This window comes from Lasioglossum baleicum, chromosome 16, assembly GCF_051020765.1.
Source record: "Lasioglossum baleicum chromosome 16, iyLasBale1, whole genome shotgun sequence".
Classification (NCBI taxonomy): Eukaryota; Metazoa; Arthropoda; class Insecta; order Hymenoptera; family Halictidae; genus Lasioglossum; species Lasioglossum baleicum.
In genome coordinates, this window is record NC_134944.1 from 2,092,223 (window position 1) to 2,106,518 (window position 14,296).

At 39.5% G+C, this 14,296-nt stretch overlaps 1 protein-coding gene across 8 annotated transcripts in view; it reads left to right on the forward strand.

Moving 5' to 3' along the window:
• Positions 1-14,296, forward strand: part of LOC143216904 (1-phosphatidylinositol 4,5-bisphosphate phosphodiesterase epsilon-1) — a 149,325-nt gene that overhangs the window by 82,581 nt on the left and 52,448 nt on the right. For all 8 annotated transcript variants that reach the window (XM_076440476.1, XM_076440480.1, XM_076440474.1 and 5 more), the window contains 4 exons: positions 2,466-2,759; positions 5,620-5,951; positions 6,191-6,336; positions 11,778-11,973. In XM_076440476.1, coding sequence (XP_076296591.1) covers positions 6,212-6,336; positions 11,778-11,973 — 321 coding nt within the window. In that variant the 5' untranslated portion in view covers positions 2,466-2,759; positions 5,620-5,951; positions 6,191-6,211. The remainder of the gene's footprint in view (positions 1-2,465; positions 2,760-5,619; positions 5,952-6,190; positions 6,337-11,777; positions 11,974-14,296) is intronic.

The window sequence follows — 14,296 nt, forward strand, 5'->3', positions numbered from 1 at the left end:
TATAGTCAACAGCGTAAGATTTTAATGGTAAATATTGCATTTAAAACACCAATTACAATCACAATTATGGAAAATACAAAATAATTTGTATACAAGTAACTTTACAATACTTCGTCACATGAGATATCTTCATTCATATCAGGTTCTTCAAAGAATTGTGTGACTTCGGGGGGATATTGTTTCTTTTTTTTGTACATGACATCTTAATACTACTTACGTATGGATCAGATGAAACACCATAGTATACATTATACATATATTTATTTTACTAGAGGTGAGCGAAATATCGGAGCGAAACGGAACTGAGAAACTTCTATTATATTTTAGTACTAAAGAATTACCTCGGATGCAATATTTAACACTAAAATCTTACATTTTTCGCTATCTGAAGTCATCTGATAACAATTTGTACTAATAATATACCTCGCAAACATTCTATTACCAAATATATGTAGGATTTAAGTCGTCAATAGAATAATTTGAGTAATTTGTGTATAATAGTATTTGAAATATAACGAATACACTTAATTAAATTATCCCGTCTGAATCTCCGTCTGAGATCAAACACGTCTTTTCGTTTTCGTACGTCGAACCAGAATGACAAAGAAATCGCATATTACAAATATGAATAATGAAATCGATAAGCATAATAACAGATATCGAATCGTCGCGTCGTTACAGTTACTAACGTCGTGACATTCGACGGAATTCTCGCCGCTCAGAGATGGCATCTCCCTACATATATGTGGAAATAAATAATTTTTTCACATACCCGGCCTCCAGTTTGTTTTTTAATTTTGACATCAGATTCATATTTAACGACACAAGAAACAGAGGAATTATATTCAAGAGAGTCTAATAAAGTCTTGGATTACGCATCCGCCATTTTGCTATCAGGTTCACATTCAACGGCACGAAAAATATGGGAATACTAATTTTCAACAGGGTCCAATAATTTTTTGCGTTACGGATCCGCCATATTGAATCCGCCATTTTGTTTTTTGTAATTTTGACCTCAGATTTATAATCAGCGATCCGAAAAACCTATCCAATATCAATTTTGAACTAAATTGGAGTACTTCTTCCTATTTTGACCACGTTTTGGCGATTTCCGACCACTGCCCGTCGTCGACAGTTCAGCTAGAGAAAAGTCCTCCCGCCGAAATGTACAGAATCTCTCTATGGGCAGCCGACATTTTTCAAAAGGAACGTGTTCCCACGATGTAATTTATTCGGTTCGCGTCGATGGGTAATTTCTCATTTTGCGCGTGACCATTTCAAGTCATTTTGACTTGCGGACCAACGGAATTTTGCTACGCAATTCCGCAAGGGAAAACGACTGCCGGGCAATTCGCATCGCGATTAAATTTAGCTACATAATTCCGCAATAATGGCAATGAGGCTAATTGATATTGGCATTGCGGTGTAACTCACGCAATTGTATCGCGTGCTTCTACTTTCTACAACGTTCGACGAAACAATCGAGCAAATTGCAAGATATTTGCGTAGTCTCCCGCAGAGCGGGGAACAGTTTTGAAGAGGGGACGGAGTAAACGAACAATTGGAGAGCGTCTACATTATTAACAATAATATCAATATTATAATATATATATAATAATAATAATATATATAATATCAATATTATAATACAATAATATCTACATTATTAACAGTAATCCATTATTTTTACCTTTATTTCAAGACTTTATTTAACATGGTTCGGATTGTCCGATCTGGGTCAATTATGCGCCGTTCTGTTCGATAACACTGTCCAACAAATTTCAACTTTTTTTATGATTTCAATATACTGTTGGGTCCTTCTTATAGAGTTTTTTGCGCTGATTCCGAATCTGTCCTTAATTTTGCTCATATACGCACAGTTTTTGAAAAACATGGCTTTGAAAAAGAAAAACATATTTTTCAACTTTAAACAAATATTGTGATGTTATTATAAAAGATATTGAATTGTTCTTTACAGCAAAATATTCTGTAGACTTTCTCGAATACAATGGTATCCAATATTAATACATTATGATTGTTTAAACACGTTTAAACAATGATTAAAGACGGAGAGACGGCACTTTTGCACCAATTTTTGAGGATATTTTTCAATTTATCTCAAAAAATTAGGGTCCAGCGGAAAATCGAACTATACCACGCGATAGAGAGCAGACTTTTATCTTGAGAAACCACCCTTTCAAGTTTGTAACGTCGACGTTTTTTTCGAACCAGAAAGCAAAATACATTTGATTTCGTCGGACTAGAAAGAAAATGCGACATAATCGATACAGTTTAAAAATCGAGTATCCCTTACACAACCCCTGTAGACATTGTACTCGAGAAAAGCGTCTCAGCGTTCGCTTTAAGCTCGTGGTATCTTTCGATCGCGATCTCTCTTCGGCTAATCTGTATTCAATTATCGCGGTAATTGGTACCCGACCGATCTTTGTCTTTTTAATTTCCAGGCCGGCAGAGAGGGCACGCGGAGATCTTTAAGGGGCGAGGAAGGAGCGGCCGGAGCGAGGAAGAAGGTGAAAACTGTTCCAGTGATCCTTCTAGATAGAGGTCAATGGAGCCATCCTGATGCAGGCTGCAAAACTACGTGGGGATTACCCGACGTGGTCGTTGGGCTGATTTCAACGGTGAACAGTGGCGATTCCACCCGCGGGTGGAAGCGCCGTTTTCATCACCGCCAACGGCGAATACTACAGCCACTTCCGCTTCCTCCACCCCACGTGGCCGAACCATTACCTGATAAGGTGAGTCTGGCTGAGTCGGTATTCGCAAATCGTTAAAATGTATTGGGTATGGGAATAAGTTTCCGCCCTTTTTTGTTGAAACGAAGCTCCTTATTCAGAAATTCAAATGGAAAATAAATTCATTCAAAGTATACTCTATCGGCATCTACAATCTTCTTCCACCGTTCAGGTGATAAACGAATTCCTTAAAGAAACTAGAGGGTTATTGTTGCTCGCTCGCGAGTAGGGTTGTTTTTGCTTCCCTATAAAATCGGGAAGTTAAAAATCTGGTTGTTTCGATGCAAGCCATTCATCGAGCCAATTTCGGATACTTTCATAGGAAGTGAACTGCTCTCCAGATATGGCCGACTGCATGGACCGGAACAAATGGAAATCTGAAGCAGCAATGTCCGGCAAATATGGCGGGTGGGGCAAAATTTTCCAGTTCACTCCTTCCAAGTATTTCTTGACAGGTTTTGCGTCATGTGGCCTAGCGTTGTCATGTAACAGAATCGGCTTATCGTGCATGTTGTCCCATTCCAGTCGTTTTTCTTGTAATGCTCGCTTCAAACGTAATAGTTGTAGTTCTTCAAGTGTTTCACGTGGATTTTCATCAAGTAATGTTCGCAAATCTGTATCTTTGAATTTTTTGGCGCACCATCGCGATCATTGCCACTTACGTCGAAATCATGGTTTTTAAACCGCCGAAACCATTTTTTACAACTTGTATTTGATGGAGCATCGCTCCCGTAAATATCCACGAGCAAACGATGCATTTTCGCGGCACCTTTCTTTAAAACAAAATAATGCAACACAACTTCCCGCAAATGCTGCTTACTTGGAACAAAAGTCGACATTTTTCACGCGAAAAATTGACTGCTGTTCACGCTCGAAACAATTGCCACTAACTGCGTTTTGCATCAAATACGCGATCGGTACTTGTGTACAACGACATCTCCAAAAGGGCGGAAACTTATTCCCATACCCAATATTATGCAAATATTACAATGAAGAACATAGTGTGTGTATCTACGAATATGAGAATAATGAAATTTTCACCATCCCAATTTCAGTGCAGGTAATTACCTGTAAATTACTGGAATAATTTAATTGGAGTAATTTACTGGAATAATTTAATTGAAGTAATTTACTGGAATAATAATTTCATTTTCATTATCTCTGCTATGCTCTGCGCTGGTAATATTTGTAACTTGGGTCGTTACGTTTCTTATTGTATTGTGGAAGTATTCGTTGTTATTCTCAGCATACGTTATTATTCGTTTTTGAAGAGTGCGCGAATATTTTTTACACCGACGCGACGGCAACACGAATTCGGCATTGTTTCCGTGAAACATGAAATATCGAGCGGATCGTTTCATCGGAACGCGCCTCTCCATCGCATCGAGCGGATGATAGATGCGCCCGGCGCGTTCAGCGGTATAATTTACATTATCGTTCGAAGTTTGTAAGGATAAGTGAATCACTTATGCCACCGTGTCTCGAGCAACGCTTGCTCGGTATTATATTCAAATCTAGACAGCCCGGTATTATGAATTGCTTTAATAACAGTGCCGGATACGTCGAATTACTCGGAGGCGCGTATACGAATGCCGGCCCCGCCATTTTCCAGGGCTCCCTGTTAGTTAGATATACGCGTATTTATGCTAGTACACGTCCGGTTCAACGAGTCGCGCCAATCTTAATTATTTTTCACGGAACTAGGTCACAGATTTACAATTTTCGGTGTGCTTCGGTGAACGCGCAGACCTATATTTCTTTTTTCTTCCTTTTTTTTTTCTACACACACACACCTTTCCAGTTATTCGCGAAACGACTCGCGAAACGGAATCACTGTTGTTCTCGCAATGTTCACCGTTCTATTTAAAGTGGCCACCCGCTCCCGTCTCCCTCTCTCTACTTTGACAACTTCAACAACTCGAATTTTCCTTCTTTACTTCTATCACGACTTTCATATATTTTATACTTTCACAGTTTCCATTTTTACACCTCTTACCATTTTTTTTTTAGCTGGAAATGGAATTTCGTAACACCGTTGACGAACTAAAAGAAGTCCTCTGGTCTTTATTACTTCGCAATCGTATTTTTATTACAATATTTTACTACACTCCTCAAAAGAATGAAGGGATCACTTGTGCGAACCCGAAAAATTGGTCCCACTTTACATGATCGTAACTCCGTCAAAAAGTGCCGTATCGATATCGTTAAACAATGGTTTGAAAGCCTGAAACCTCTAGTTTCAGATGCTCTGTTTCAAATTGTTGCTAATGTTGGTTTTTTTTTTTAAAAGTTATAGCGAGATGAAGACAACATTGACGGTTAACAAACATTTTGTGCAACTTTGGAACATCGCACGGGGAGCAACAAATTTTTTTGATAAATCGCGAATATTTACTTCAATGTTGAATAACTCGAATAAAGAAAATCGCACAATATTCAACAACCACACAATTTACACAGGAAAGACAGCCCTTCCAAATGATATTAACACGATTTATCAAAAAAATTTGTTGCTCCCCGTGTGATGTTCCAAAGTTGCACAAAATTTTTGTTAACTGTTAATGTTGTCTTCATCTCGCTATAACTTTTTTTAAAAAACCAACATTAGCAACAATTTGAAACAGAGCATCTGAAACTAGAGGTTTCAGGATTTCAAACCATTGTTTCACTATATCGATACATCAATTTTTCACGGAGTTATGATCACGTATAGTGGGAGCAATTTTTCGGGTTCGCACAAGTGATCCTTTAATTCTTCTGAGGAGTGTAGTTTAATAAATAGTTGATGTTGACAGAAAGTGTGAATTTGCGAGAGAACTCTGGCAAAGTTCTAACGTTAGTTCCCACGCGATTGTTTAATCAGAGCTGGAGAAGCGGCCGCAGCCGCAGCCGCCTCGGAGCTCTGAGGAGCTGGAGGATCTGCACAAGCTGCTGAGCTTCCCCGAGGAGGTGGCGCTCAGGTTGACGGAGACCGAATACCAGCTGTTCTACCAGGTACCTCCGCAAGAATACCTTCGGCACGTGGTGCAGGACCTGAAAACGCAGAACCCACCTGCCAGGCCATCCCCGTCGCCGAGTCGCAGCTACATCGCTCCCAGCACCACCAACAACTCGACCCAGACCGAGGAAGAGTCGAACTGGCCTGTTCCCAACATTTCCTGTTCCATTCAAACGCTCATCAATCGATTTAACGAGGTACGCTTCGTTCAAACTCTTCTTATTATGTAGACTGTGGATCTCTGAAAAACAAATTATGATTGCCCTATTATTTTATGCTTACCACGAGACATTATTTTTATCAAACAATTCATGAGAAATGAGAACTTACACAAGGATCCACGGTATACTCGCTTTCTACTTGTTCTTCGACAAACACGTTCGATTTTATTGTGTAAATTACAGTATTTTCTGAAGCAGTATTACGCGTTGTTTAGGTAAGCTCATGGGCCACGCAAATGATACTAAACAGCACAACGTTAGAAGAGAAGCAGGTAGTTTTGTCCTGTTTGCTTCGTGTGGCGCAAACCTGTTGGAACATCGGGAACTTTAACTCAGCCATGGAAATTATCGGTGGCCTCAAGTAAGTATCTCTCTTGAACATAATAATTAAATTTCATCATTCACGATGAACATACCATACATGGTTTGTATAGTATGTATTTGAACTATTCGTAGTTTAACTGATGTTTTAGTACGCCAGTGTTGAATATAATTAATAGAACAATCTTAAGGCAATTCGCAAAGCCATTACAAGCTCCTTAATTAATTGCCAGGCAAATAATTAAGCCACGTTCGCCGTCGACGACGCTATTAATCTTCGTATTCAGAAACTGTTTCTGCACTTTCGTGTAGATATGTATGCTCACGTGCAAAGAAACTCATAATTTAAGCTGTCCGAAGTAAAAACCCTGTTGCTCGTGGCAGCGTTTAAGGAAAACATTCTTGGTTGATCAAAGTGTGATGATTAGACTGCGGATTTTATGCATTTATGACAAAAATGAGGCGGTGTAATTTAAAATAGCAAAAACATTAGGAAAATTTAAACATGCTATTATATTATTTTTAACCTATTAAACATGGTAGGGAAGGAAATAAATTTCTATTTTACTCCAGTTTGTTGCAATTCAGGTAAGAAAATTTTATTTTGCATAAAGATCGGCAGTCTAGTGATGATATCGGCGCACAGGTTCGATCAATGATGAAACACAGCAATTTTGCAAATTTATTAGACACTCGACGTTTCGATCCTGATGTGGATCGTTTTCAAGAGTAAAATTTTGCGTCTGAAAAATATATGTAAAATATATGTAATATATGTAAAAAAAAAAAATACTATGAAGATACCCAATAAACCACTTTTACATACTTGTTATAACAGAGAAATTACATTTGGAAATTATTATAAGTGAACTGTTTCCATGTCGGTAGACACTGAACTGAAACCACGTGAAGGTTACAAAGCAAACAGAACATACATAAGAAAGACGTATTTAAAATTGGCCAATCAGAGCCAAGTGATCTATGGACGCTTGGTCAATATTAGGCGGTAAATTCAAATGCCCTAGAATCTGTTTTCCTCACTAAACACACTAAAATGTACCATCAATGTTTCTGGTACTGAAAAATTGACATTCAATACATTTGCAACGAAATTGTATATATATAGCTGAATCTAAATTGTGAAAATTATACAGTGTATAAGAAATTCTTGATTGATTTTGAAGGCAGAAGAAAATTAATTGAAATTCACTCGGGACATTTCAAATCACCGGCAATAAAATTGGTTCGAGCGACTCACGTTTGCGCAACTTTCATTTATGATACCATATTCTATGTATACACGTATGGTATTGGTTATCTTTATTCCAACCGTTTCATTTTAACACTTTACCCACCGGAAACCTATTAATAGGATTTTCAATAATTGTGCTGTACCAAAAGAAAGCATATAGGAACTCTTCTCTTTTACACTGCAATCTTAAATGAAACTATTAGATGACGTTTTGAGGGTGACTTGTTAGCTCACAATGAAAATTGCTGTTGCTATTGAAGGCTCCATTAAAAAGTGTTTAGCCGTGTACCACAGATTTTTCAAAATTATGCAATAATCACCGGTCGGCAATGTGTTAAGCAATTTTCCATTCGATTCTCTGGAAATATTCGTCCAGAAATGTGTGTTGATTTGGTAATAGTAATATGTAGACTGCGGATCTTTATGTAAAATAAAAAATGTTTGCATTGTTTGCAAGACACAGGAGCCAAATAATTAAAAGAAGAAAGAAATTTCTATTTGGCTTATTCAGCTGAAATGAATACACTGATGTCCTTAAATCTTCTTAATTCGCCCACTGGTTTAAATTCTACATGCCCATTTTCCTCATGGATGCATAAAATCCGCAGTCTAGCGCAAAAAGCATCGTTGACAGAAAATCATGCCGAACAGTTCCCGTTATCTAATATTTACAAGCTGTTCACGCAAACACGCGAAGCAGTTCAGCCCCAGTCACCCTATTGATGTTATTATGTGCACAACGAACCCATGTTTGCATAGAGGAAACATGATACTTGAGGAGCGTGAAACCAATATGTGCATACGCGTATCAGAAAAATAGTATTGTCACTTTCATTTGCTTTACGATTCTATTATTCCACCCAGGTTGCTCGGGAGAGCTATTTTATCGTATCCACTTTTATTGTATCGCATCGTTGCGTCGACAGTGAACTACAATTCTGCTATAATTTCCGGCGGAATTGACTCGTGAAAGATTTTATTAATCCTACATTTTTTAGCGACGTTCGCTTCGTCCAATAATTCCACCGATTTCAAAACACATTTCTTTTGTTTAGTCAGAGACGAAAGAATATTATCTGTACGCGATATACAGCGACGACATTCCGATCCCAAAATTGTTTCGTACATACATCGAGACACTGCTGTCGTATAATTGATCAGAAATTTTTCAGAATCTTCTGTACCTCCGTTGGATCCACAGCATACTGCCATTTACGCGAATACGCGAAAAAAAATACTTTCGAAACACACTTTCCGAAATCGTGACAGCGAACGCGAAGGTCAAGAAAATTCCTTTTCGTGTTGTCTTCGTCAATGGCATGATTTACTATAACTGTATGTCTGCCCGCGTCGCGCGTCGCTTCGGTGGATCTGACGCAGAGCTGGGGAAAATAGTATTTTAAATAGTATTAGGTCAATCTCGGAAAGTTCCGTCCGTTTTTTTACAAAAAGTAGAGCTTTATTTAAGAAACAAAATGAAAAAGTACATCAATCAAAATATTGTCCATCGTTAGCGGTTACAGAAAATATAGTTAATAAACGACAATTTCACAGTTTTGTTTGAAATTTATCAGTGTACGAATACTTTCGACGCTCACTGTATTCGCGTGAGTAAACAATAGCGTGCTGTGGATCTACATATAACTTGATACGGATACGGGTCTAGCGACAAATACATACATAGATAAAAACAGTTCTGTTTGGTGGTGTGGTTTTCGGATGAAATATTCACACCTCGACATCGATGAACGATCCCCAGTACGTATATCTCAGGTTCGTTTCCATCGAATAAACTGTTTCGAATTCGTAACATTTTTATTGTTATCGGGAACGACGGTGGAGTAAAAGTGCTAGTTGAAATGACACTTGAGATGGTAATGTTCGAAATAATGGTGCTCCGAATAATTGAAACGTTACAGACGCTTCGCCATCGCTGGAGGAAAAGAATAGTTACACTTGCCGGGAAAATCCTTCCTTCGAGAGAGAGAGAGAGAGAGAGAGAGAGAGAGAGAGAGAGAGAGAGAGAGAGAGAGAAAACAAACAAATATCGAGACTGCGCTGTTAAAATCCTCCGTATTTTTGAGGTCGCATGCATTATGGAATGCAACGTGCTCCCGCGGTTCGTACTTCTTATATACGTAATGTATCGGGACATGCATTTCGTCTACTCCAAAAGAAATTTCCCCACCTGTCGAGCGGCACAGTTTTTCCTTAAAACGTATTTCTCCGTTTCGCCGCACGGTTTCTGAAATCATTTCGCACTCTAACCGCATTCCGCTGCGCCGCCAGAACTTCCGCAAAACTGTTTCTACTTTACTCGGCCAGGCCCCGAGGAGGAAAGCAGGGTAAACTCTCCGCGCAAAATAATTCGGAACCGTTCTCCGCGAATTTTTCACGGACTCTTTGCCAGCCAATGGATCATTCGCGGCTAAGAATTACTGCATTCAACCGAGAGTTCTTTCAATCCCATCAAACACACGAACACATTATTTATACTGTATGTACAACCACGTTTACCGACCCCATTTAGATTTAAAGGACCCCTCTACTTTTACTGGTGCGCTGCGTAACGGTGCAATGTTTGTACATGCAAATTCTGTTGGTACTTTTGCCCATCTTTAGAGAACATACGGGATTTTTATAGCTACGTAGCCTCGGCGAAGTTATTGCGATTTTAACACAGGGTGGTTTATGAAACAACTTGTCTCTGCCGCAGGGATAAATTGGTTACATTAACATAATTTTGTAAACAAACGTTACGATTAAACAACGATACGATTGAACAACGTCTTGGGGAACCATAACAATTTACGCAATATTTACGATAGAAGCAATTTCACAGGTGACAGGTTATTTACAACAGGATACATATTACTTAGTGGACGACATTTAATAATCTCGCACAAGGGAAAATACTGTACAAATACCTTCGGGGAGCGTAGCAAAGGTTAAATATTCATAAGCGCGAGGTATTATTTCCCTTCAATAATGTTCACCTTGGAATTTTCGAATTTATTCAATTCCATTAAATGTCCTCGTCGCGAAACTCGGGATTAATGGCAGAGTATCTTTCGCGACAAGGGGCTCCAATGCGAAAGAGATAACGGAAAGAAATAACCTAGACCGAAAAGCTGAATAACGCGATATGCAAATGATGTGCATCAAGACCGTATCCGAGTTACATTTTTATTGTTCGACGCAGTTATATAGTTATAGGCCAAACGAGTCGGAGACCCATTTTCGAAGTACCATTAAATCGAGTGCCGTTATATTTCAACGTAAATGGACGACGTTACGGAAGCGTTCCGTCGTCAAAGGTGCAAACGCAAGCATCGCCATAATCGTTCCTGAAGAGGTTCAACCGCTTTCAAATCATTGGCTCCACGCTTCTGAATTCGCCGGTCTCTCTTCCCGTCATTAAAACGGCCCACAGTGGGCTCGATTGAAGAAGCACGCGACGTTTTTGAATAACTCTTAAACCACTGAAGATATTGCAATGAAATTTGAACTGCATATATTAAAGAATAAATCTTTCTCAATGATTTTTAACCCTCATTCGTCCCTCGTGTCAATCTGACACAGTTTTCTCGAATTAGATCATACTGTTCTTTTGTTTGTAGGTAAATTTGCCCGTAAGATCGTGACTTTTATCTTTTTAATGTGGAACACATAACCGAAAAACCTAAGATGTAAATTTTAACTCATCAATTTGACTAAAAAACATCGAAAAATAACTAGTCACCTTGTTATTTTATCGGTTTTTTTACCACTGTGTCAATTTGACACCGAGGGACAGATTCAGTTCGTGAAATGAGGGACGGATGAGGGTTAACTTAATATATTTCACATTTGTTTAACCGGTTTTATTAATTTAAAACAGTTTTATAAATTATTTATTCTATAATATATTTAATATATTTTAATATTCACACAAATAGATAAAATGTTTAAGTTTTACATTATTGAGGAAAATTTGTTACGGCCGAAAATCTTGGGGGAATGTAGACATAAAGTAGTTTTTATTGGCCGTCACTGTAAAACCGGAAGCCGTTCGTGCAACCGCGAACGGGATGATAATTCTTCGTACCCACTGACCCACTGTGCGGCGTCTCCGAAAATACATTTTCGGAGCTCGGTAAAATCGGCGAGGAATCTAAATAACGACAGACTAAATCGATAGACGAACGTTTACGGTGTCGTTACTAACAAAATCAAATATTTGCTTGCAGATCCAGCAATCTGAAGCTCTTCTGGCAACTAATAAGCGAGCCCCCAACAGTTTTGGAAACTCTGTCCGCCGCGTTTCTGTCGAACGAATATGAGTCGGCGCTGTGCCGCGCGCTGGCGATGCCGGAATGCCCTGTGATCCCGTTCTTCGGCCCGTTCCTGAAGGAATTGCGGGACATCATCGCAACCGAGTCCAAGGTAAACTGTTAAACTCTGACTTGCGCGCCGGCGGAACTCTTTGCATAGATCATTCGGGGGAATTCTAACGACGCGCCGCGAACGTTCCGAGGCTGAGAGACAAAGCCTTGTTTCGTCGTTATTGTGTCACGCCGCTTGCGCTCGCTAGCTGGATTTTCACCAGCGAAGTTTATATCTCTAGTAAACGAATCCCTATTTGTTGTCGCTTCGCGTCCCGTGGAACTGTGCCAATTCGAACGCATCGGTTTTACATTTCGCGAACACAACTCGCGATGTAAACGCAAAGTAGGCGAGATCGGTGTAAGAAAGAGTGAGTGACAGGTTTGAATTACTTTTGTTACGCTCGCGATCGTTAATGCTTGGTTAATTTACCAGGAAACTCAACATATTTATGAACTGTCTGTTACCTTTTCTGATTAAGGCGACACATAGTGCGCGTATCCGCGAAACAATTAATGCGAATCGATGATTGAGCAGTTCGCACGTGGCGCGAATGCTGGGCGTTTTCGCTATCGCTTATTCGAATGGCAGCAATCGTAGGGGGGGCAACGCGAAACGTAGAAAAGAGTAGGAGATCCGCGGAGATCGAATGATTTCACAGGCGAGCTACACGTACGATTTGGCAGCCGGCCAAGGAACTTCCTCGATAAATCCGTACATTCTCCGTGTCTCTGCCGAAAGCGTCGAACCATGGAATACGAACAGCGAACGAGGTCAAAGGTTGCCCCAGAGATACGAGAGCTACTCAAATTACCGGACCCCCTTTCCTTTCGTTTGACCACTTTAAAACGAAAAAAAAAACACCGATACGGAGCTACTAACACGCCGAGTCGTTGAAACTCGGAAACACGAGTCCGCGAACGCCCTTTTGTCATCTTTTATTAAATCCTGGTTCAGCGGTTCTTCGCTGCTGGCCCCACGGTATTTTCACCCCCAACCAACGCGAAACGTTTACGTCAACTGCACTCCATTTACTCCAAAATTTAAAATGGCTTTTCTTTTTACCACGTTTTTATTAGCTCGCTTTCTTGTCTTGTCTGCCTGTCTGTTTGGTACAAATTTTGCAATTGATTTTGAACTGGATGACAATGCAATATTTTTTTTTAAAAATTGAAAAAAGCTTATGCGTTTAGGAGATATAAATTATTAATAATTTGAACCGTTGCACCCCCCACCGCGTGATGTAGTACGTCTTCGCGTTCAGCGTCCCCACTCTACTACGTGTTCCCACTCTGACTCATCCCCACTCCACTGACCCGCTTCGCACCGAAAGAGCTCAGTGTGCGTCAGTGTGCGTTTGCGCTCCGTGCGGTGTTTGCAAAGTTACTACGTATTACATATTATACTATAATGTTTGTTTATCAAGCGGAAGGACAGTTACATCGACATTCTCCGTCAACTTTTATCTTTGACAGTTTACCACGGCGTTTCGATATGACGCGGTCGCAATACCGTCTGAAATTACTACATGACTCTGTTATAATCTCATCAAAATGTTTAAAATCGACTGAAATATACGTGCAAGGAAAAGCAGAGAAACCCTTTCGACGGTGGGGCGCGTGTGTGATATAAATAATAAAATATCGAGTACGAGATTAGAATTTCAACAGTCTGTGTTTGAAAGTGTCGGAAATAATCCCTACAAAAAAGGAGCAGTTCGTTAATGAGGATTTTCACAGAGAAGTCGCCAAATCACCAGGTATGCCATTGAATATTTTACCACGTTTTTATTAGGCCCCTTTCTTGTATGTCTGTTTGCCTGTTCGGTACAAATTTTGCAATTGATTTTAAACTAACTTCCCGGTGAGCTAGAGACTTGAAATTTTAAACATAGCTCAGAACTGGATGACAATGCAATATTTAAAAAAAAATTTTTAGAAAGCCTATGCGTTTAGGAGATATAAATTATTAAAAATTTAACCGTTACATCCACCCGCGCGACGCTCGGTAGTACCCCCTCTGTGTTCCCACTCTGACTCATCCCCACTCCGCTGACCCGCTTCACACCGAAGGAGCTCGGTGTGCGTTCGAGCTCTGTGCGATGTTTACAAAGTTACTACGTATTGTTATACTACAATGTTTTTGTTTACCAAGTGAAAGAACCGTTACACCGAAATTCTCCGTCGAACCTTTATCTTTGACATTTTACCACGGCGTTTGTTTTCGATATGACAGGTCGCAATACCGTCTGAAATTTACTACATGTCTATGTTATAATCTCATCAAAATGTTCAAAATCGATTGTAAAATTTCACACAAGACTAAAAAGCAGTGGAATTTGATGAGTGGTGGATTGAGGTTTGAAGTGGAATTTTATGAATTC